Source organism: Gambusia affinis, linkage group LG20, assembly GCF_019740435.1.
Source record: "Gambusia affinis linkage group LG20, SWU_Gaff_1.0, whole genome shotgun sequence".
NCBI classification, from domain to species: Eukaryota; Metazoa; Chordata; class Actinopteri; order Cyprinodontiformes; family Poeciliidae; genus Gambusia; species Gambusia affinis.
In genome coordinates, this window is record NC_057887.1 from 3670453 (window position 1) to 3694443 (window position 23991).

General features: G+C 37.7%; 1 protein-coding gene and 1 long non-coding RNA gene across 4 annotated transcripts; one reads left to right on the plus strand and one right to left on the minus strand.

Annotated features, from left to right (window-relative positions):
- Positions 1-999: 999 nt before the first annotated feature.
- On the minus strand, positions 1000-1591 carry LOC122823286. Its single transcript, XR_006369314.1, has 3 exons — positions 1433-1591; positions 1216-1323; positions 1000-1127 (listed from the first exon to the last, which is right to left on the minus strand). It is a non-coding gene; the product is annotated as an uncharacterized LOC122823286 (long non-coding RNA).
- Positions 1592-4981: 3390 nt separating this feature from the next.
- Positions 4982-20838, plus strand: ubtd1b (ubiquitin domain containing 1b). 3 transcript variants are annotated; one of them, XM_044102746.1, is made up of 5 exons: positions 5066-5781; positions 18179-18406; positions 18484-18641; positions 19586-19876; positions 20002-20838. In XM_044102746.1, exons 1-4 carry the CDS (start codon positions 5709-5711, stop codon positions 19853-19855), a joined length of 729 nt encoding a protein of 242 aa, XP_043958681.1. In that variant the 5' UTR covers positions 5066-5708; the 3' UTR covers positions 19856-19876; positions 20002-20838. The 3 variants fall into 3 exon arrangements, with proteins under 3 accessions (XP_043958680.1, XP_043958681.1, XP_043958682.1); XM_044102747.1 differs by having other exon boundaries at positions 20008-20838; XM_044102745.1 differs by having other exon boundaries at positions 4982-5781; positions 19586-20838.
- The last annotated feature ends 3153 nt before the right edge of the window (positions 20839-23991 follow it).

Genomic DNA, 23991 nt, shown 5'->3' on the forward strand with positions numbered 1-23991 from the left:
AACTCACGTTTTAAATCAAATTTCATCGAATAAACAGATGACAGAATAAGTAAACAGATACCTTTTAAGCTACTTGTTTATTTTTTTTAGAAAGAAACGTATTTATGAAATCTAAAAGGATGTTCAGCACGTTTTGAAAGGGGTGATGCATTCATGTACTGTCCGATTTCCAAACATATTTAGTGGCAAAAGTATGGAAGGCCTTTTCCGCCATTGCGAGTAAAAAAAAAAAAACTCCATAATTTACAACTTTATAAATTAAAATATTGGAAAGTCCAAGTTCAGTTTATTTCAGGAACCTGATCACTAAGTGAAACACATTTTACGTGCAGGTGGTTTTCCACTTACACCTAAAAATAACGTGCCATTTAAAATAAGAATATTATATCACACCAATTTTGTTAGAGAAATGTGGGCTTAATGAAAATTGTGTTTAATAGCTGCCAAGAAGTTGTCAATTTTCAAAAGGTACTTTTCAGTACAACAGAAACTGTTCTAATTTACTACATATGCAAGCGGAGTGTTATAGCAAAAGCAGTAATGCTCCACTTATGAAAATAAATCTGTTTGGCTTCTCTTTGGCACTCAGACAATAACTGAGAGCTACACTGCTGGACAGGTCACATTAAAAAATAACAAAATAAAGAAAATAATCATGAGATTCTATTTCTAAGTGACATTCATAAATATAACACCTGTCATCCAACTTTTAAAGCAACTTCTCTTTAAAAGTATAATTATTTACCAAATGACACTTCATGACGTCTGTTAGTATGTTTCTATCAGGTGTTATGTTTATGACAGTATCATGTCAGTCTTATGCACACCCTGTCAAATACAGTCTTATCCACATTTTTCAAGAGTACATTGCCAATATACTATCACAGAATTGTACAAATTGTCAATTCATTCAAAGTTTACAGACAACATGCTTATGAAAATTAGCACAATAAAACAACAGGTACACTTCAGAGGAAATGTGAAAAATATTTCACCAAGGACAGAGTATCGTTTTAATACAATGTCACAGTATTACTCCAGACAAACTGACGTTTCTCCTTCCTAAGACCAGTGAGGATCAACAATGGAACTTTCCCATTAACTGCACCACTAGACTTTACAGAAACCTGCAAAAAAGAACAATAGTAATTAAACAGAGAATGCACTTGTATTTTAAAGAGTACAGAAAAACAGCAAAGAAAAAGTATGACTTACGATTTTAAGACGTTGTGGACTCGCTATGCATGTGGCATCATCAGAACTGATGATGATTGAGACCGGATGCCTGGAGTGAAAAAAACCATTTCTGGGTGTCTTCTTTGCCTGTTTATATTAGAAGTAGAAAAGAATAGTCAGCAATATTATAGAATCAGTTGATGTTGGCATTAACTATGAAGTTGTTTTAAGTGTGGACTTAAGGGAGACAATCTACCTTAAAAACTTTCCATCTATGATCTGAACACGTTGATCCTTGCAGGGTGGTGAAGTGGGGGCTGGTGGCGCCCATCTCCAGCAGTCATCAGATGAGAGGCGGGGTTCACCCTGGACGGGTCACCAGTCCATCACAACAGTGATGGACTGGTGACCCGTTGTTGGCCCTGAAAGCCAACAATGAATAAAATGTATGAAAGAGAAATTGTATATTAACAAGGGGAATAAATTCTGTCCAATTATTTTTTAAATCAAATCATGTTTATTAAGCACTTTATGAAGAAAAGTATAACAAGTCGCAACACACAAAGCCTCCAGTTATAACATGAAGCTCAATGATTGTTGTAGTAATAGTCATAAAAGTCACAATGAAATTGATAAAATAATTATTTCTGAAACCAACGCAAGTTTGTTTATATCTTTACTTCGCTCTTTATAATTAAACGAAGATAATTAGAATTTGGAAGCAAATTTACCACCAGCTAGCAGCACGTTAGCAACCTTTCTCCCTTCGAGCTCCTTTCGTGACCCACATTTAATTTCCATCGGTTCTTGTCCAGTTGTGTTGTCGTCTAACTCGGACTAGGACATCACCAGTTGAATTTACCAAAACTATCAAGTCTTTACTTTTAATTCAATACTATGCGAGTAAAACTGGCGAATTTGAACAGCGTCTGTTTTTTGTATTTTTTTTTTTTTTTCTTTTTTTTTTATTTTATTTTATTTTTTTTTTTTATTGATAATAAAGGGGTTTACAAACAAGCAAAATTAACAACACAAATGAGTAATAAAATAGACAAGACAGTAATGCCAGGGTGTTACATATCAAGCACAAAAATCGAAAAGCAAATAAATGAAAAATTAACTCAGAAAGATATTAAAGTAAGAGCACAAATCCATTGTCTTAATGGCTTTTCTATTTTTTGAATATTCGAGAGATCTAATATATTGTTTGAATTCCTCTCTAAAGGCTGCAAAGCGAGGTTTCTGATTTGAAAATTTAGACTTATGTATATGATATTTGGCGATGAATAAAATTAGATTGATAATATAAAAATGTTTAGTTTTATTAGTGGGATAAGAGAAGAATCCAAACAACACATTTATATAGTTAAGAGAAAAGCCATCAAGAATTGTTTGGGAAATAAATGTACAAATATCTTGCCAGAAAATATATGAGAAATTACACGACCAGAATAAATGACAGAGATCTTCTTCATGGAGTTGGCAGAATGAACAGTTTGTGTCAATGTCTTTTTTGTATCGTTGCAGGAAAAATTTACAGGGATAAAAACGATGGATCATCTTAAAAGATACTTCTTTGATCTTATTAATAATCAAATATTTAGATGGAAGACACCAGATTTTTTCCCAGTCCAGGTTGGAGGCAAAGTTATTCCAATAAGAGATAGCATTTGGAGCAGAGACAATGTCCTTCTGGAATAAGGCACGTATATCACGGTTGTTCTTTCGTTTTATAGTAGAAAAACAGATTTGACCAACATTAGTGTTAGCAGGGTCCAGACCCGGTGGAGTCAGAACAGAAGTTCTAGAAGATTTAAAAAGCATTATGACACCAGACGGGATGGCATCAAAAACAAGAGCATATTCTTTAGGAGGGATGGGGAGACCAAACTTTTTTAGAAGTTCAGAATATGACATTAAGACGCCATCAGGACTGAAAAGCTGCTGAACTAAAATGATTCCACGTTCAAACCAATTTTCCAAGAACAAAGATTTATGTTTGTACAGAATGTCTCCATTGTTCCAAATATGATATCGATGGGGCGAAAAATTGTGTTTGTAAATTAGAGACCAGGAAAGAAGCATTTGTTTGTGGAAATTAGATAACTTTATAGGGAGTTTTCCAATGTTGTAGTTGCAAAGAAGAATAAAATTAAGGCCACCAAGTTTTGAAAATAAATAGTTTGGTATAAAATTCCAGATTGAAGATGAATTTTTAAGAAACTGTTTAATCCAATTTATTTTGAATGTGTTGTTTAAGGTAGAAAAATCAAGAAAATTGAGGCCACCAAGTTCCAATGAGTTCATTAAAACTGATTTCCTGATATAATGAATTCTATTTTTCCATACAAATCTGTTGAACAGCGTCTGTTATCTTTTCTGGCTTCATGGCTTTTCTTCTTTTTATGGCGCTTTTCAAAAAACTGAAAGTGTACAATACCGCCACCATCTGGTCTAGAGTGTGAACTGGAGCTAATGCCATTCACTAACAGATCTTCCGTCATACATATTCTTCTTCTATTGAGTTTTATGGCAGTTTACACACTTTGCGTATTACCGCCATCAACTGGACGGAGATGTAATCTCAGAACTTATTGTTTTTCTTTATATTAAATCCTCTCAGCTAATTTTGTATCTTTTAAATATTTAAGAAGTGCTTGAATTTTGTCATGTGATTGATGCTTCCCTAATAGATTAGCCATATCTATTAGCCAAAATGAACCTCCCATTACCCTTTCCAGTTCTTCCCTCTCTTTTATATATTTCCTACAATAAATCAACACATGTTCTACTCCTTCTGTTTCCCCGCAATAAGAACAATCTCCTGATGGATGTTTCCCTATTATTTTTAAACAACTATTTAAACTAGTATGCCCGATCCTCAAACTATTAATCCATATTTCCTCTCTACTATTCATTATGCTATTATTTTTTATGATTATCTCCTTCTGTATTTTATGTAAATGCCTTCCTCTTTCTTCTAAATTCCATCTCTCCTGCCATATGTTATGTATTTTATCTTTAATAATTACTTTATTTCTGCTCTACTTAGTGGGATCCATCATACATCTGAAAATGGATTGGGTAAAGACAGTTTCCGTGTTTTAGTCAAAAAACTGAAAACAACAGATCATATTTGGAGAGATGTAAAACTGAAGATACCTGCTATATTTAGTGTTCAGGACAAGTATTGTTTTTGTTGTAGAACCGCTGTCACTAAATTGTCAATATTTGATATTTTAAGGAATGAAGACATTATTTACTTTGTTAAATAACATTACATGAACTTCCACTATAAGGACAGTTATTTCTTTTATTATTTGACATTTTAACAAAAATAGTAAAAGATTATTAAGGCACCTAAAATGGTATACTTTATTAGCCTAAAGTATACACCGAGATGTAATTTAAAACAAACTGAAATCAATAATTTAAAGTAAGCGTGAAGTGAATTTTAAGGGAATTTTTACAAATCCTAAAATTCAATATATGCGGTTAATCTGACCGTGGTAACAACTCAAGAAGCTAAAACTTAGGTTAACTGAAGAAAATAATGCAAAGCAAAAATGAGATTTTGGAGAAGCTTCGTATTAATTTCCTTAGCTTATCTCTATTTATCTCTTTTTTTCTGTTCGCTATCCATAAATAGGCTAAACTTCCACAATTTCCTTTGAGTTTATGTACAATGGAAGTGTCACATTGATCAAAAGAAAAAAATGAAACGGAGTAAAATTGTTTCTTTTTTTTATTATTATTATTTGTTCCCAACCGTAGAATAAATATAGTTAACAAAGTGGAAGCAGGGTGTGACCAAAAGGGCTGTTCGTTCAAGAGTGCTGCGAAGGGAAACGCAGCAGTTACCTTTAAAAATGAACCTACCTGCGCGCTCATGCGCATGCGTTCCAGAAAAGTTCGGTGGCGTTAGCTCACCGCTTCAAGTCACCTTTTACCAGCGAGAAGAGACGTTTTCGATATTTAAAGACGTACTGCGTTTGAGACAGCTTCTGGGGACAACAGTGCCTCTTCTCTCCGAGCTTCGGGGGGAAATATAAACTACCTACCTCGTACTTGTGGGACTTCCAGCACGCGGGGAAATGATGTTCGTTAGCTGAAGTTTGTGTTTACTGATGTTGTAGTGGCTAACTAGTTAGCTCGGTTAGCTTGTTAGCGTGAAAACTGCGCGTTGCGACCCTTTCGCAACTATCTTTAATGGGCAATATTAGCTGGAATATAAGCACATTGGTTCGTGCATTCTAAAATAACAGTTCATCTTGTGTTGTTGAAGTTTAAACATATAAACGGTTCGCTTATAAGTCGTGAAAGCGCTCAAACTGACTTTAAAAAGCTGCTGCGAGCTTTGAAACGCCTTCACTGGATACACACTTTGTGGATACGGATGAAATATCGGGGTCAGAACGTTCTACCTGCCACCTGCTCCCTCCGTGTCGAACTTAGTTCGTCGTCCTGGTCCGCTATGACCCCCCAGTTCATCAAGTAAAAACCCCGTGGAGAGAGAGCGCAGACCTCCAACCATGGGAGGATGTGTGGGGAGATACTGGGGAGACTCGCATAACCGAGGGTCGGCCAGGAACGGTGGACGAGGAGGTGAGACTTCCTTCCTTTTTTTTTAAGTGTAGAAAATGTAAAACCGTTCGGCTCTCCTGGCCTGCGTCACTCTGAGTGGTTACCTTTACTGCTGTTACCATGGCAGATATTTATCCCTTGACATCTGTTCTGTCCTGGTTTTTATTATTATGCCTTTGTGTAAAGAAGTAAACAGAGTATAAAATGGCTTTCCTGGGACTCGGCAATAATTTGACTCGTTACCAGACCTTTGGTCTGAAACAGGTCTCCGCTAGTTTACTGGACGTCATTTCCTAGCATACTGTTTTAATTTTAATATATTTTTTATTTTTTTACTTTGCACATACTTCCCCTTCATCTCTTCACTTGATGTGCGAATTGTTGGGACTTTTCTGCACACCACCTAACTGCTTCCCTCCTGTCGCAGCTGAAAAACTGCCTGTTGGCCTTGTGACAGTGCTGGAGCTAAACGGCACAACATTGTCTTGCAAAAGTTTACAACCCCCCCTGAGAAATTGAATATTTTGTCTTAAGTCACAATAACATTTTATTTGATAGACCCCAAGACACATAATTAAAGTGGAAGGAAGAGGTTTTTAATCATTTTTAAAAAGAAAAATGTGTAATAAAATAGAATAAAAACCTGGCATTCATTCGTATTTAGCCCCACTGAGTCAGCATTTTGTAGACAGCGTCTAGTCTGCATGACTAGAAATTTAAATTTTTGCAAATCCAATGTTGCTAACTAACACAAGCTCCCTTTGACTGTATGGAGAGCAGCTGTTACAATTTTTAGCAGATTCTTTGTTGGATTTAGGTTCCCATTGGTTTTAAACTCTGGTAGCTCTGTCTCTGTGTTTTGGACAGTTGCTCTATTGGAAGGTGAACCCAAACTCTCTAGCAGCTTTTTAGTCCAGTGGTTTTTGTTTCGCTATTTTTGTATTTAGCTCCATTCTTTTCCCCAGTCAGCTCTCTCCCTGCCAAAGAAAAGTCTCTCCACAGCATGATACTCCCACCACCATGAGTGGTGTGTTCAGAGTGTCACACAGTGTTTGTTTGGAAACAACACATAATTTTGCATGAAGACCAGAAAGTCAAATTTCATCCTCTCCTGACCAATTTGTTGTGTTCTCTATATTACTTTTGGCAAACTTTACACATTACTTCTAACTCTTTTTTTTTTTTTTTTTTACGTTAACAATAATAGTAATGATAATGTTCTGCTTCCTGCCTCTCTTCTGTAAAATATGCAGATGTGATGCGGGGATATAGATTTCATATCAGTCAGTGTCACTCTTTCCTGTAAGTATAATGTTCTAGTTTAACACAGCTGAGTTCCCTCTCTTTGTGCTTCCACGTTAATGTTTGTCATCCCAATCAGAGTTAGTTCTGCATTTACAGCTCAACTGAACAAACTGGAAATTGCTGTTCAACTTTAACTTCAGCCAAGTGTCGGTGACGAAGTTAAAGATTCGCCTCGCATAGTAACTTGCGTCTGAGGTTTTACTTATTTTGGGCACCACACCTATAAGTTAAAACGTAGTAAATACAATCAGCAACATGTCATTTGGCATAAATGACATGAAGCCATCATCCGCTGTCTGACTTTATTCCCCACATCAGTCTGAATGAAATCCTGATGAGGCCTTCTGTACACTGTTGGCGTTCTGATATGTATTCAGTTACTTCTGAATGGTGATAGGTTTCAGTCTGGGTTTGCTTTGGATCATTGTACTGGTCTGTAATACTATTTCAGCCAAGCTTCAGGTGTGGGATTTAATATATTCAGGTTTGGCTCTTGATTACATTGCTACACAAACTAAAACACCAGATGAAGCAGTGCATTATGGTCCTCTTTCTGAATCTTGATCCAGCAGACTTCGAGGCTTACTCTGTTCTAGGAGATTTAACTCCCAGTGACTCCAGTTGTTCGTACTGGATGTTTCTCTAGCTGTACAGACTTGGCCTCACTTAGGTGACGCAAGGGTGTATTCACACCGGCCTTGTTTAGTTCGGTTTAATAAAACTGTAGTTTCTTTGCCTAGAAAATCCAGTTTGTTTGGGTAGGTGTGAATGTGCAATCAACTCTGACGCGGACCAAAAAAATACAAACTCTGGTCCATCTAAAAGCCTAAGCCTTGGTACGGTTGAAATTAAGTCTGCTGCGGTTCAAACAAGTATGTGAATGCAATTGGTCCGGAAACCAAAAGCAGGAACCAGACTGTAGTGCGTGGCATTCTGGGTAAATACAACCACAACAAACGTGTGACTTGTGGTTGTGGAACGTAAAATGGTAAAAACGGTTCGTAGTCTTTTGCTAACGACTAAAGAGAAATCCTCCAACCAGGAAAGTCTGACACCACTCATTTTGTTTATATTTTGCGCTCAGTGTCTTCTTCAGAGGTTTGGTTGTGGTTTTGCTTTAGTGGTTCTTAGTGCAGTGCCACCAAAGGTGAGGAGGGGAACAGGTTTTTCAAAGCATTTGGTTTGTTTGACACAGTGCAGTATGAAAGACAACCTGACTAGCTAAAAATGTAACAAATGTTGCAATTTTGGTCTCCAATTGAACAGCATCTACTGGACTATCAGGTGTGAAAACACCCTCAGATGTAGTTGCTATAGTGATTCCAATTAGTTTTCCCTCTAGGTGAACTTGCTGGGATGTCGACTGCTAGGAATACTGTCAGTCATGTGGAATGTTTTCCTCTTTTGGATTAAAATGAGTTTTCTCTCAGGATTTACCCATCAAGCATAAAATGCTTCTGAGATTATTACTGGTGTCCATCATCTTTGACGTTTTTTTTATTTTTATTAAGCCATAGAGTCCTATACGGAGTGTCACACCTAAGGAACGTCAAGAGTTTATTTAGGGACGTTTGACTGATAAAATCAAGATTTTCTGCTTTGCTTGCCCCTCCCTTTCATATGCAGAACTTTGGGAAAACATTTATTTTTGCTTCCTCTATCTCAAAGTGAATATTTAAATAAAAACAAATACTGCAGATATTTGTGGAATACAAACATAAAAAAATATCACTGTAAAGTTAAAGTAGTGTGGTTGAGGCCTTTGCTTTTACACCCAGTTGTGCATTTGGTTTTGTTTGATTAGAACTGTTTTAAACACTTTAAAGATAAACTGGTGTGACAAGTACATTTCTAAGATTAATATGAGGTTTTTTTTGGCCAATATTTATTAATTTTTTTTCTATCTATAAGGCCCTAATACACCTTTGTAACCCAGGGAGAATGCACATAATTTCCACCTTCATTTCCTCAAGGATGCCGATTTGCCTCCAGTTTTTGAAACAAGATTACGGGTTTTCATCAGCTTCATGCAAAAGTAAACCACAGCCCCGCCTTCTTGTCTGCATCCCAAAGTGACTTCTAGTACCGACTGCGGAGGCCAATAAGTGGCTGTTTAAAATTAAAGCTTTCTTCTGGTTTATGACTGCGATTGGTGATAATTTCCTGCTGTGATTCATATCTACACGCCCTCTCTCTTCCTCTCTGCTCCCAGTCGCTGTTTAACGAGAAAAACTGCAAGTATCATCGTGTCCTGCTGCATCACTGACTCCTGTGTCTTTTGGGACACGCGCCGACACGGCCTTACCAGATTCACAGGAAGTTAGACACACTAAAAGCTATTTAAAAAAAGAAATAATTATTTACAGTTCAGATTAACGGGTTCTTGTGTTTCTGTGTTTTCTCCCCATTTCTGTTTTTTTTTTTTTTTTTTTTTTTTTTTACTGAATAATGTGAATCAATTTTAGGAAGTACAAGAAAGAAATTTGTGCCCAGTCATTTTAAACTGAAAATCACTTTACAACCCAACTTTACTCGCTGCAAAATACCTACATGTTAACATTTTTCAGAACTGTACCAATAAAGTTGAATCTCTAAGAAAATGCCCCGCATGGAATCTCATCTCTCCTAAAAAAACCCCCCCAAAAAAAACAAAAAACGGTATCTTTATTACTGTATGTTCACTTAATGCTTCGTTGTTTACAGACTCCTCCTTGTTCTAAGGAATTTTCCTCCTTGTAGCCATCCAGCTCTCTTTAAAACTGTAAATAGCTTACGCTTGTGGCTGGGATGTGATGTTCTCACTGTCTGCTTTTAGTGCTTTGGACTCTTTCTATAAACTGACTGTTTTCAGGAGGAACACTAAAACACTCTAATGAGCTCTTCTTACTCTTCTATGTAGTTGCAACATCAAAATATCTGAAACAAGGATATCTGGTGACTATCATAATTCTTGAAGGTTAGCTTGTGCTTAAAACTCAAATGTTTGAGAATTAGAGCTGTACAGTATACTGCAGATTTACTCTTATTACAGTATCACTTTATGCACTAAGGTAATTGGGGGATTATTTTTCTTTGTCACAACTACACACATTGGGAAGAAGCAACTCTTTTTTTATTAAATCATGTTTGGATGGAAATAATAAAGTAGCTGGATAGAGTTCTCATTTGGTAAATGTGTTGGATATGAACATCAAAATTTTATTTTTATTCAATAGGAGTCCTATTAGTATTGCAAGATTCACAGATCACATCTGTATTCCACCATATGACATTAATATGAAAAGTTGTTTGATATTTAATTTTAAGAAGTACTCATCGAATGCAGACAGCCATTCATATTTTAACAGTTTGTTAATGGCAACACAATCAGCCCTTTGAGAACATTCAAGATCTTTATAAGGCCCAAACAGAAAATGAGTTTGACATTATTATTATCTATCCAAACAGTTATCTATATCTGCTTATCTTTAATGTCACTAATCCATCACAAGAAAACAGGACAAGCAACTGTGCACGCACTTACACCTAAGAAGGAATTGGAAAGGCCAGTTAGCCTAGCATATACAGTACAGACCAAAAGTTCGGACACACTTTCTAATTGAATTCAATTAGAAGGTGTGTCCAAACTTTTGGTTTGTATGGTATGTGTTAAGGTGGACTCCGGAGTATCTGGAGAGAAACCACACGGGAACATGTAAACTGGATGACCTGAATTCGGGACCTTCCTTGCTGCAAGGCAACAGTGACCACGTTTTCATTACAAACTGTCAATGTTCTGTTCGTGGCGATAACTCCTCCCCCTCGCAGTTGCTATTTCCATTCAATAAGAAACACAATTAAAATCACATGTGAATCAGTTTGTTCATTAAATCATTAAAAAAAAACATGTCATGCCATCATCCTCCAACTACTTCTTGTTGTCTTCTTCATGGTTTGCACCAGTGGCAACATCCTCTTGTTGGTCATGTCACTTGTGTGATGCAAAAAAAGGGTTTCCATTGAAGTTTTGAAATATCACTTTCAAAACGGCCAAGAAACCACCTCTTCCTAGAGCCAAAACCTTTTATCCAAAATTTTTCCATTGAGCAAATCTTTTTTCACAAGTTTTTTATTTTTATCTAAATGTAATTTACTAGGGCTGCTACTGACAATTGTTTTATTTCTATTAGTCTTTGGAAACGCATCATTGTATTAATCCAATTGTTCCCCAAAAAACTGAACTTCTTTTGCAAACTTTCATTAAATAAAAGGTTAGCCTTGTGATCCAACTTTTAAGCATAACCTTCTCAAATTTATGCATTCTGGGTACTTGAATCAACTCTCAGAAAGACACAATGCTATATTTTTCATCCAGTGTTATTTTATCTTTAATTTCATTGCATAGAACTCTAATTAAATTTTTCCACTATATTTCCATTGGAGACAGGTGTGTTTTATTTCAGGGCTACTTGATAATAAATTTTACGATGGCAACGATACTGGTCAATATTTCAGTTAGGTTCTCAGTTTTGATATGTGCCCATTTTCTTTTAAATTGGCCAACATTTATTGCATTCAAGTGATTGAATATGGTTTTGGTATATTTGGGCCACCATACTTTATTCTCTTCACCATTACTTTTGCTCAGCTTAGGTTTGAAATGACACACTCTTCTTGTCCAGTGAATTGAATGATTTAGCAGTACAGCACTTGGTTCAAAAGGAGGACTGGTGTAGATGATCATGACCCCTGGATGGATGTGGTGTTTGAACATGTTAGCCTAAGATCTCCAACAGAGAGTTGTTCAGTACAACAAACAAGCAGTAACAGTAAGGTAATAAATGAATCCTATGAAACGATAAGAATCCAGATAAATCACCTTGTCAGGCTTTACTTGATGTGAATGCCATGGACTAAATGTGAGTCTTTAGAAGGACATTGAAGTTCTCCAAACTGTGAACTGATCTAACGTGGAGAGGTAAGACGATCCCCTCTACTTCTTCGAAGTCTGGATCTTACAGAAACACAAGCAGCCCTTCAGCAGTTCTGTTTACTGCCCAGCTGACAAGCGCATTGTGTGATGTGCCAACCTGTTCAGGGTCTAAAGCAGGCGACTGAGATCTGATCATTCCAGATGGATTTTGGTTCATTCTCTGCAGAGTCTGCTTATTAACCAGAGCATGTTAATGCCGGGTCTCCACTGGGCCTTAGTTTGTTGAGGGAAATCTAGAATTGTTTGAAAAGCAAATTAATTTTTGGATTGTAATAGTTTTCCAAACCGGCATGTGTGACATAATTGTACAGCTCCCAAACGTTTTCCAGCTTTTCGCGGCCAATATGAATTGACACCAGTACAAATATTGTGAAACGTATGCTAATTATTTAAAAATGATGTTATCAGGGCCCCAGTTTGAGCCCAAGTAGGGATTGGTAATCATCAGAATTATCTTCAATAATAATATTATGATAAGAATGACTCCTCCTGTAATATAAACTTTTATGTGGAAACTTTTACAAACCCCAAATACTGGAAAATGACTGGGAGGGTTACTTTCACTGTTTCATTCTTTTTCACTCCAGCTTTCAGAATAGCATCAGTAAATAATGAAAAGAAATACTTGTGGAAAATAATTGTTTATTTTCCACCAGTTATGCTACGTAATGAAACTATTATCACAATATTTAGTTCAGTTAAGTTTCATTGGTCACTTTTGAATGTATGCAGTGATGGATTTATAGCCAAAAATAAAGTTTGACTAATTTTAAATTCTGTCTTGAGACAACTATGTGGTCCACAGTTGTGTTTTTAACCAAAGCGCCACCTGCACACAAGGTGGATGTGAGCTCAGCGTCCAGGCATTAAAAGATGTTTGCTAACCTTGATGAGCATTACCGATGAGTCCTTTGTTCTTTAAGGTGACCACTCTCTCAGGAGCTAACATGTTTTATTCTCCTCAGCTCATCAGTACCGCTAGCCACGTCATAAACCAGCAGACTAGTTGGGAATAAAACAAACCTGCAGATATGTTTTCCTTTTCCTATAAGTCCTGGATGGAGGGCAGATGGACCAACACTGGACAGAGAAAGATGACCAGCAGCTCCTATAGCAGTCTGTACATCTTGAGTTTCCACAGGTAGCACCGTCTCTGCTGGGCCTTCTTCCAAACAGTGTCTGTATAAGGTCTCAAAAGGGTTGTTCCTAGGAACGGAGAGTGATCCTATACCGGTTCTTAGAAAAGTCTCCTGGTACTTAGAAGATACTCTTATTGGGGGAATAAACGACCTTAATTTGTTCCATCATGGTTGGATAGTCTTTTTTTTTAAAACAAAAAAAACTAGATGTGGATCAGGTTCAATACAGTCCTACATGCAAACAACAAACATTTAAGCAACATGAAAGCTAAACTTTACCCAGGTGGATACACTTGGAAACCACTCCAGAAACCTGGATGACTTGCCTTGGTGATGGGCTTGCGCAGAGATATTTGACTTCACCTGGGAGTACGTGCTCCTATAAAACATGTTGATACATTAAGCGCCTGCGGTATACGCCACCATACGGGGAGCATCACATCACCAGCGTTTCTACCAGCACCTGGATGATGATGCTGTTTTAATTGTGCTTTACTAATTTTATGAGCGGACAAAAGTACAGCTGAAAGCAGTTACAGTATTTCTCTTTGCCTTAAACATTGCTGGAGCTTTTTGTTTTGTAGCAAGTTGTTGCCTTTTGGTTTGTGCTACAATAAAAAGGCCACTTCGTCTGCGTTTAGTGTTGAGAGAGAATGCGCCAACATGCATTAATGACCTCAGAACAGAAGAATGTGTAAGGCTGTTTAAATGTCTGAGGCAAAACGCAACTTTAGCAGCGCGATGTGACAGCAGAGCCAGAAAATCCTTTCATAACCACCTGTTGTTTTTCTCATTCTTATTCATTTTGTGTGTTTATGGTGTGTTTGATGGAACATAGCACCAGAGAGGCTTTTTATTTGTTTGTTCACGACTCCTTTCATTAGGGCTCATAAATATATCCCGCTTCAATGCAGCCTCCTCGCATGGACCCTGCTTTTTATGAGCCCAGCAGGAGCGAAACAGCTTGATATTGCTTCATCTGTCTGTAATGCATTGCTTCATCCGTCTATTTGTGTTCAGTAGGGCTGTTCTCCAAATCACTTCCTTTTGTTTCTGCCTATTTTTCATATCCAAACTCCAGACCACAGTTATTCCCATCAACTGTGCTTCTCCCACTTGAGTCCTCTGAAGTTTCTCAATAAGTTTGGGGGCAAAACGTTTAAGGCGAGTGGTTTCAGTTAGGATTCCCATTTAAACACAGTCTAGCTTACTGTTTTGGGGTTTTATTGTGGTTCTAAATTGAGGAACAATACAATAAAATCACAATTGCTGTCTGGGAAGGATAAATCTGTCCTCCAGGGAATACAGCTTTTTTTTTTTTTTAAGTTCATCCACTCAGTTGTTGTCTAACTAAAATGTATTTCAAATAATTTGTACTTCTTGGGCTGTAATAGATTGAACGTGTTTATCTGTAGATTAAACAACACAAATGGAGTTTTGCTGAGCAAGTGTGCGCCTGCAGGGTAGCTAACTCTGTCTACGTTACGGTTGGGTCCATTTAAAGACATACTTGATTACAGTCACAGTGCTGTGTGTACTATAATAATCTCCCTATGTCAATATTTATAGTAGAAACAGTTCATGATTGTCTTGTCTGCTAGAGAAGTTAGAGCTAATGTAATGTATATGGAGACTTCTACCTGAGCCCAAACCTGAGCTTCGTTTTCAACACAAACATGACCTGTAAAGTATCTGCTACACCATCAGATTCACATTAGATGACTATAAATGAAAGATTTGGATCTTGTGTAAGGCTTTTTTTTTTTTTTTTTTTTTTTTTCCCCCAAAGGCTCTGGTAAGTCTTTTTTCTTCTTGTTGCTGAGTGCTCTCTGTGAGGGCTTCTTGGTAGCGATGCACTGGTTGCAGTTTTCAAACCAGTTACTGTTCTGAAAAAAGCCTGACTTGCCAATTCCTATTTTGTCTCATAACAAGTTTTTTTTTTTTTTTTTTTTTTTTTTTGACCAAAAAGTTTCTAAAGTCAGGCATATATATGTATATATATATATAACTGGCAACAGTGGGGTGATTATTGTTAACAAAAGGAGACAGTGGCTGATTTTTTCAGAGCTTTGCAGAGGTAGATAAGATCAATGAAAAAGATTGGTTTGACATGCAAGTATTGGCCCAAAATTGAAATTGATATGGATTTCTAATTACAAACCGAAATGCAACGTCAAATACACAGACATTCAGTAAACAGTTTATTTATCTTCTAACTACATCAACTGTAATAAAAAGATGCACCAAATTTGACCCTTTTTTTTTTACAGAGCTGAAATTAAATGGAAATCCCTTTTTGTTTCCCCCTTTGCGGTCAAATTTTCATATCTGCACCAACAAAGTGTATTACTCTTAGTTTGGAAGCCTCTTCCGTCTGTATAATGCAATGCTTGTTAAAGAATAGATTATCCTACCACTATTTCCATATCCAGCATCTTTCATAACACGTGCAGGCAGAAAGACTTCCTGGTATCCATCATCTTGGCCTCTGGATCTATACATTCATCAGAATGGGTGACAGTAGACATTCTGTGGCAAATGGCTGCTGTTTGTTTCAACGGTTCCTGGAAGCAATCGTGGAAACTCTAACCGATCCAACTCCCACACTTTTATAAGAAAGTTGTTGTCAGGCAGTCTGGTAGTGTTTTGTTATGGTGAGTTTACCAAATGGGCAGAAAAGCTTTTGTATATGTGATCAAAGGCAGTCATTTTGAAAGTTAGATTCTGATGAACAGATGATTTCTCACTCAACGTCTCTGCAAATCCTTAAAAAGTATTGAATCTATGGATATAAAATGAAGGGCTTAAAATGTCTTAAATTCATTTAAAAAGTAAGTAGGCCTTTTAATATTTTAATCACCGGTCTTAAATTTTGTCTTGATGGGACTAATCTTGTATATGTCATTTAACTTTTTTTTTTTTCTCCCCTTGTGAGACTTTTCTGTCAGGCAAAAGTTTGAGTTGCACTCAGTCATAGTCCTTGGGTTCTCCAACTCAAGACAGTTGAGGCTACCGCTAACTGTCTGCTAACACATCCTTGCTAGCTAGCTTTATTGTGTTTATCTTGGGCAAGTGCAAATTTCTTGCTAGTTGGCTGTGAAGTTTGTAAATTTCTTTAACGATGTAGGTCTTAAATTCCATCAAGGTCTTAAATTCGAGTTATATAAAATCTAAACGGAGGCAGTGGTCTTCACGTCACACTCTTCTGATTTATATTTTATACACCAACCAGTGACTCTCATCTCTAATTGAAGAAGGTGTTGCACCTCATATTTAAGGGTACAGAGATCTTTTTCTTTCTGATATTGCCGTACAAAAGCCGCGTTTTTCAACAAAAAATTTGGGGAACAATTTACATTTTCAGAGGAAGGTATGACTTCATTAAGAGCTTCAGGAAACAATGGGAAGCAGCAGCATGTCTGAGTCCTGCCTGCGTTTGTGTTGAAACCGATGTTGGATGACACAGGTAGGGTTACACTGACACACACACGTAGGATACACATCCTTCATGCATATTGCAAGCTCTGCAGCACCTGCTAATTTTAGACTGGGTCTACACGTCGGTGTGTGGTGGGAGTGTTTCTTGTCTCTGGTGACAGATCGGATTTCTCTTCCCTGCCAGGGTTTTTTAAAAAATTTTATTGCTGTTAAAATGAAAATCATATTCTGTGGGTTCATATCTGTTGCACACACATCTGTGAAAAATATTCAATCTGAACAAAAAGTCGTTTCCATGCTCTTCAAACCAAAAATCCTTTTCACCAAAGGTTCTCTAAATCGTCCAGTTATCAGGTATTATTCACTCTCTTACTATTTCCAACCTGGTGTAACGGTGCGCTGCTTTCCTGTGTTTGCGAATGTTTCAACACTAAGCCTGAAGTCTTTTTTTTTTTTTTTTTTTAGCCCTAAAATGCAAATACAATCAAATTGTGTTCATAGGGAACTGGGCAGACCTCATTCATGCTCTTTAAATATGTTCTTGTTAGAAGAACGTATGAAAACGTATTTGTGCCTCCTTGAGGCTTGTCACATTTTGACGTGCTACAACTGCAAGCCACAGTTTTTATTTTACTGGGATTTGATGGGAACTGGAGTATATTTGTAGAATGTAAAGTCTGAAGAGGGAATGGATTATACATTTTTCCTTCTTTTTTTTTTTTTAGTATTGTCTGACATCAAGGAATTATAAAAAGTGGGAAACAATTGCAGGACATGGGTGTCCAACTAAATTGACAAGCACATAAAAAGGAGCAAAAATGAGCCAAGAGCCCCATGAGGGAAACGTGGTGGTGGCAGCATCATGCTGTAGGAATTACAGATCTATTCTATACTGCTATATTTTCTAAAAAATAAAAAAATAAAACGGGGTAAATTACACAGATATTGCAATGGATTTTATTTAGGGGCATCAGAGTACAATAACGTTAAACTTTCATTTGTTGCAAAAATCCTAATTAACTAAATTCAGTTAAAAAAAAAATACTCCAGTAGCAGTCAGTTGTCCAATGATTGTGAAGAGGCCTCTGACTGAAGACTTGCTGTGTGACAATCTCATAACATGCTAACCGCTGGATATTCAGGCGCCAGAGATGCTATTCCACAATAACATGTCTTAGATGACATCATCCAGCTTATTGGCAAGAAATGCTAATCCACCTCATTTGCTCTTTGCTGTTCCTCTTTGAATTTGAGGTACTTGGGTCATAGTTCAAATATTATTTGAGATTTTGAGATGCTAATCAGCTGCTCTTGTTTAAGAAACTTGTTGCCATGGCTACTCATCTTAACAACTGTTAGAAAGTAAAACAAAAGATAGCAGAAATTCTTCTAGGTGCACAACATCCGAACCCAGAGGGCATAAATAAGCCAAACATGAAATGATTCAACTGCAAAGATGTAACATTGAAGATTCTTATTGTGCGACAAAGATTTCAGCCAATGGTATCCCACATAAATATATATTTTTTCTCGCTGTTGAAGTTTATCGTTCTCCCTCTCCCAGGACGGAACGAGCCGCTGAAAAAAGACCGTCCCAAGTGGAAGAGCGACTACCCGATGACGGAGGGACAGCTGAGGAGCAAGAGAGACGAGTTCTGGGACACGGCGCCGGCGTTCGAGGGCCGGAAGGAGATCTGGGACGCCCTGAAGGCCGCCGCCGTGGCCCTGGAGTGCAACGACCACGAGCTGGCCCAGGCTATAGTGGACGGAGCCAGCATCACTCTGCCGCACGGTGGGGCCCTGTCTCCATCGGGACGATTCCTCACATTTACACACTTTAGACATTTGTTTTCTCCCTTTCTTTCACAGGGACTCTGACCGAATGTTACGACGAACTGGGGAACCGCTACCAACTGCCAGTCTACTGCCTAGCGCCCCCCGTCAACCTCATCTCAGAATGCAGCGACGAGGACCGCAGTGACAGCCCCGAACCCCCCGTAGCATCGAAAAAAGAATTTCAACTCAAGGTAACGCCACTCAAAACTGCACTACGATGTATCCTCTATTACATTATCCTACAATTTGTGGTAGATGGGAGAGGGGGCCACATTTCTGTCAAAAATTTTTAGAAATTCTTTAGAAAATATTTGGAAATTTGAGTTTGAAAATTTGCAATAAAAACACTGACATTTCCTAGAAGAAAGTGGAAGTCAAACTTTCGAAACTTTAGAAAATTTCCAAAAGGTGAAAATGTTCACATTTTTAACTTAGAATTTTCACCTTTTTTTTTTTTTTTACTTTTCTAAGATTATTCTCAAGATTTGACCTTTTTTTTTTTTTCTTTTCTAGCAAATTTTCAACTTTCTAAAGTCAGAAATTGACTTGTTTGCTAAAACAATAAATAAATTGAGATCTCAAAATGTCAGACATTTTGGTGGAAATTTACAAAAAATGTTTTAAATAGGCAGTCGTTGGTTAAATATTGGAATTATTAAAATACATTTTCTCAATGGCCAATTTTGAAAACTATTTCAACACAGTTTTGCCGCTAGAGTGGTGTGGTTCAGCCAGATCAAAATTAGTGTATTTTTTGCAAAACTGTCACAGAAACACCTTTTCCCCATCACACGAGTCACATGATCAACAACCAGATGTTACTACTGGCAGAAAAAAGAAAGAAGTCGGGCGGTGATAGCAGGATGATAACGCTGCATGTTTTTTATACCGACTTGTCACATAAACAAACTGGTTCATGTGCGATTTTGTGTTTCTAATCTAATGAAACCAACACAATAACCAAATAGTCATTTATTTATTTTTTTTTCCCCTCAACGCTAGCAGATAATCAACAAAGTTTTCCGCACATTCGTGTTTTAAATGCAGCTTCTGTCTGTGGTAATCCGTGAAGTAAAATAGGAGTCAAATTGTTAAAGATTTTTCAGCTTGCCGGTTCAACCGTCTGCCTCGCTAGGTACGACTGTCCACGGGAAAGGACGTACGCCTCAACACCAGCATGGCCGACACCATCGGGCAGCTGAAGAAGCAGCTGCAGGCCCAGGAGGACATCGACGTGCTGCAGCAGCGCTGGTTCTTCTCTGGCAAGCTGCTGACGGACAGGACGCGCCTACAGGACACCAAGATCCAGAAGGACTTTGTCATCCAGGTCATCGTCAACTCACAGGTGTCGGGAGCCCCCAAACCGTCACCCATAACCACTCCCTCTTCGCCCAAGTCCCAGTGATCGCAGCAGGTTGGAGCAGAGGTACCGCCCCACAACCATGTTGCGTTTGGAAGAAAACACAATTTTTGGAGGCTTAAATTAAAAAGGGGAATGCAGAAAGAAGTGCTGCTTACTTTTTAACATTTCTGGTTTGTGTTTATTTGGAGGAGCAGTTTGCCAAGTCTGGACATGCTCACCGTCTCTGACCCACTTTCAAACGGAAGTCGAGCTCATCGCGCTGGCGGAAACGCCACCCTTCGCCACTGCATACACAGACTCGGCCTCTGGGCTTTTCATCAGCTACGTGGATGAAACGCAGAGAGGTTCCTGTTGGATTAAATCACACAGACATTTAGCAGCTCTGGTGGAGCGTACGATGCAACACATTTCTTTTACTGACAAAATACTAACTGAGCTGTTTTGCACAATTAAAGGTTCTTACTATACTTCTGCGGTAGATTGTGTGCCTTCAAGATATTAAAAAAAGGGTTAATATAAAGGATGAGAAACTTCCTGCTATAGGCTGAACCCTGTGTATTTTTTTAGATTCAAATCAATCATCAATTGCTGTCACTGCTGCCTTTATTATGCTGTCTTATAATGGGTGTGTATGTGTTAATGCAGAAAAAAAATCTTCTATAAAATCCAGTTTTCTGCCTTTCAGACGGCTTCATGACCACTAGGAGGAGCCACACCGCCCCTTTCTGTTCTGTTTTTTTTTATTATTGTTTTGTGGGTTTTTTCCCCTCTCTCTCTCTCCAGCTGATGATTGTAATTACTTCATATTCCCTGAAACTATAAAGGAAAATTCCCTTCACCAGCATAGAAACGGACGTGGAGTAGTGAGTCAAAGCTGTGACCCAAAACCCACATTGAGAGATTCAGATGTTGGTTTGAACTCTCCGAGACTTGTTCCCCCCCCAGTGGTGGCATGTCGTATTGAAAATTGTGAAATAATGGTCCACAAATAAACAAAGAGTGGAAAGGAAGTGAATTGTTCATTTTTTAAAAAAAAAAAAGCTTTTGAATGCTTTATCTAAAATAGTGAGATGGGCTTTGCTTTCTCTCACCGCTCCAGTTGCTCACTTCTCCTGAACGTCTCATTACGGTACTTTTATCATTTCAGAGTCATTTCCATACCAACGTTTCAAACAGGGATACTCCACCGCAAATGTCGTAGACGTGAACAAGAAGTTTTATTTTATTGTATTTTTTCTATAAGTGCAATACAACTAACCTCGCATTATTTTCGTTTCTAAAGCAAGAGTTGTGTGAAAGTAGAGTCCAGCCCAGCTGCGATCTCATAATCAGGACCAGCACCCCGCCTAGTGGCTGCCAATGGTTATTTTTCTACGAAATGTATTCACACATCTCTTCTTCAAACTATCTGACCACAATCTGAAAGCCAAACCTTCGCTTATCAGTGAGTCCTGTCCGTCTTAGCTGTGAAGGAACCTCTTAGTTTCAGGGAGAGTTCATTTATTGAACCGCCATCTTTGCTGAGTTGAACCCCGACTAGAAAGTCGGTGTTTGGTCCTTTTTTTCTTTACAGACGTTTATCTGTCCTTGTATTTTGTCTTTTGTGAAACTTAAAGGGATTCAGAAATAATTCAAGAGCTACAAAGGACGTCAAAAAGGAACCCCTATTCTAGGTTTCTGGGTCCAGCAAAGCACGCATGCATTAACCACTTAATCTCAAAGAACTTTTAACCCGCAACTTTAAACGGCTCCCGATTTTTTTTCACCCCTTTGTGCGCCAACGTTTTCCTATTTAATAGGCTACTTGTAAACGGCGCCTCCCCACAGCATTTATTTCTCTTGGTGGTCAATAACCCAACCACATTCTATTATATTAGACTTTCAAGGGACAATAGCTACTTTACATTTATCCTCCCTCGATCTTGTCGCTATGCTCAGGAGCAGCGCGCGCGGCAGTTCTTATTAGAAAGCGGGGCACCTGTAACGGCGCACGCGAGCTGAGTGCGACCGGACTGCTCACAGGATAAAAAGCTCGTGCGGGAGGGCTAAATTGTTTTACAAACGTCCAATTACAGTAAAAAAATAAATAAATTGACGCCTAGTCGATAGGAAAGCTGGGTTGAACGTTACTTTGAGCACAAAATGGCAGAATGCTATTCAACCTGGAATGTTTTCCTCGGCAGCCTTATTGCAGTTCATTCGCGCCCAGCCACGGTTCAAACCGTAAACACGCTTTTCGCTTTCTCGATGCTTGTAGAAAAGAAATGGAATATTTTTTATTAAAATGACAACTTCAGGTAACAAAAAAAAGGGTATGTTTACCTCGTTTTAAAACCTGATGGACCTGATTGTCATTATTTCTTCACGTGCAATCAGTAATGTAAAGCCATGTAAGTAACAACAACAAAAAAATCCTTGCTGTATGTTGGACAATTTTCAACTTTCCCCTCTAGCATATCCTCCAGGATGGAAATCATATGGCCAAGGTTTGCTTCTTTTACCGTCTTATTTTTGGTCCTTCTTGGTCAGTCATGTGAGCTGCTTGTGAAACCTAGTACAACAAATGTGTGTTTATAGTTTCCAAAGCTGTGAATTTGTCCCACTTGATTGATTTTCACTTGTACTTGGTTACTTGTCTGCAAAAAAAAAAAAAAAAAAAAAAAAATTTAAATGCCTTGTTTTTGTAGCAATCATTTGTCTGAGATGTTAATATTTCAGGAGAGGTTCACAAAATGTCACACAATTCTCCAGAGATGTAAGAGTTTCAGTCTGCCCACATTGGAAACTCGGATTATTCAGGTCAGTCTGGAGAAACAGGAGTAAAAGTTATATAAGAATAACTTTTTGAACACCTCAGAACAGAACACATGACAGAGTAATGTAAATGTTGTGGACATTTGTTTTATGCTACACAAATGGACTCCCAAAACGACTATGAAATTAAACAAAAGCCATAACGTGAGATTATATTCTTATATCAGCAACGAGCTGCCACTCCATGTATTGCTTACTATTCTTGCCTTTAAGAACTTTAAATTAACTTATAGATTTAGGTTTAGATTTGTTTTTCACTGCAGAACAGCCATTATAAAGCACTAAAATATTTCTTTAAAAATGGGTTTATTTAGTCAGAGAGAAATGTTAAGGACAGGACATTTGCAAGTTATTTTATTATTCATTTATATGCTGATTTCATGTAAAATCATGTTTTTAAACTGTTGAATAAAGTAAAACTTGTGAAAGTAATTCTTGCAATAGTTTTTCCTTCAGTCCCCCCACCGCACCCCACTGGAGAAAATCTACCAATGCATCTCAGTAAGTTTAATGTAATTTCAGTAGATCATTTCAAAAACCTGGAACTCGCATACATTGATTTTCCAACTACCTTTGTAAGTATTAAAAATTGTTAAAATGTTCTTGTTCTAAAATTGAGAAACTGAATTTTGGCTTTATATTAACTGTAAGCCACAATAATCAAAATCATTACGCAAATTGTGCTATTTTAATACACTTTTTGAACTTATAGTGAATTAAGTCTTTAAAGATGTTCAAATTTGAGAAATGCCTGTATCTCCGTCTTTACCACAAGATGGCGCTGTGTTCATGTACACAGATAGGAACAAGGGTTGCTTAACAAACATAGGGAACCTCGTTTGTTTCCAGTCCTCACTTGGCAAATGTGTCAATTTGTAGCATGTGATCGACATTCAAGGAAAGAATCTGGTTTTTGAAACTAGGTTTCATCTTTTTTTCCACATTTTCTTGTTGCTCTGCTACCTGCAACATGACTACAGGAGTTGGTGTTTCACAATCATTCGACAAATGAACGAGGCCAGACAAACAGCTACAGCACTTTTTTTTTTTTTTTAATCCCTACAATGCTTTTCTTGATTATCATTAATCACCCATTTTCTAAAATACATTTCAAACCACAGATAGCTCCATCTTGCACTTTCTTCTATAGCTTTGGGGGGAGGTGGGGCTACAAAAATCACAAAGCTTTAATTATTACAAAGAAAAACTGTTAAATGCTTATCTTTCTGTCTGGGCAGCAGGAAGTTGCTCAGTGTGTTAGCATAGTTGGTTTTTCTCTAAAAAAGCCACAGAAGGTATTTTCTGATTATGTAAGGATCCCATTCCGGCATTAGACGCACACATGGAGTGGAACAGAGAGAGGA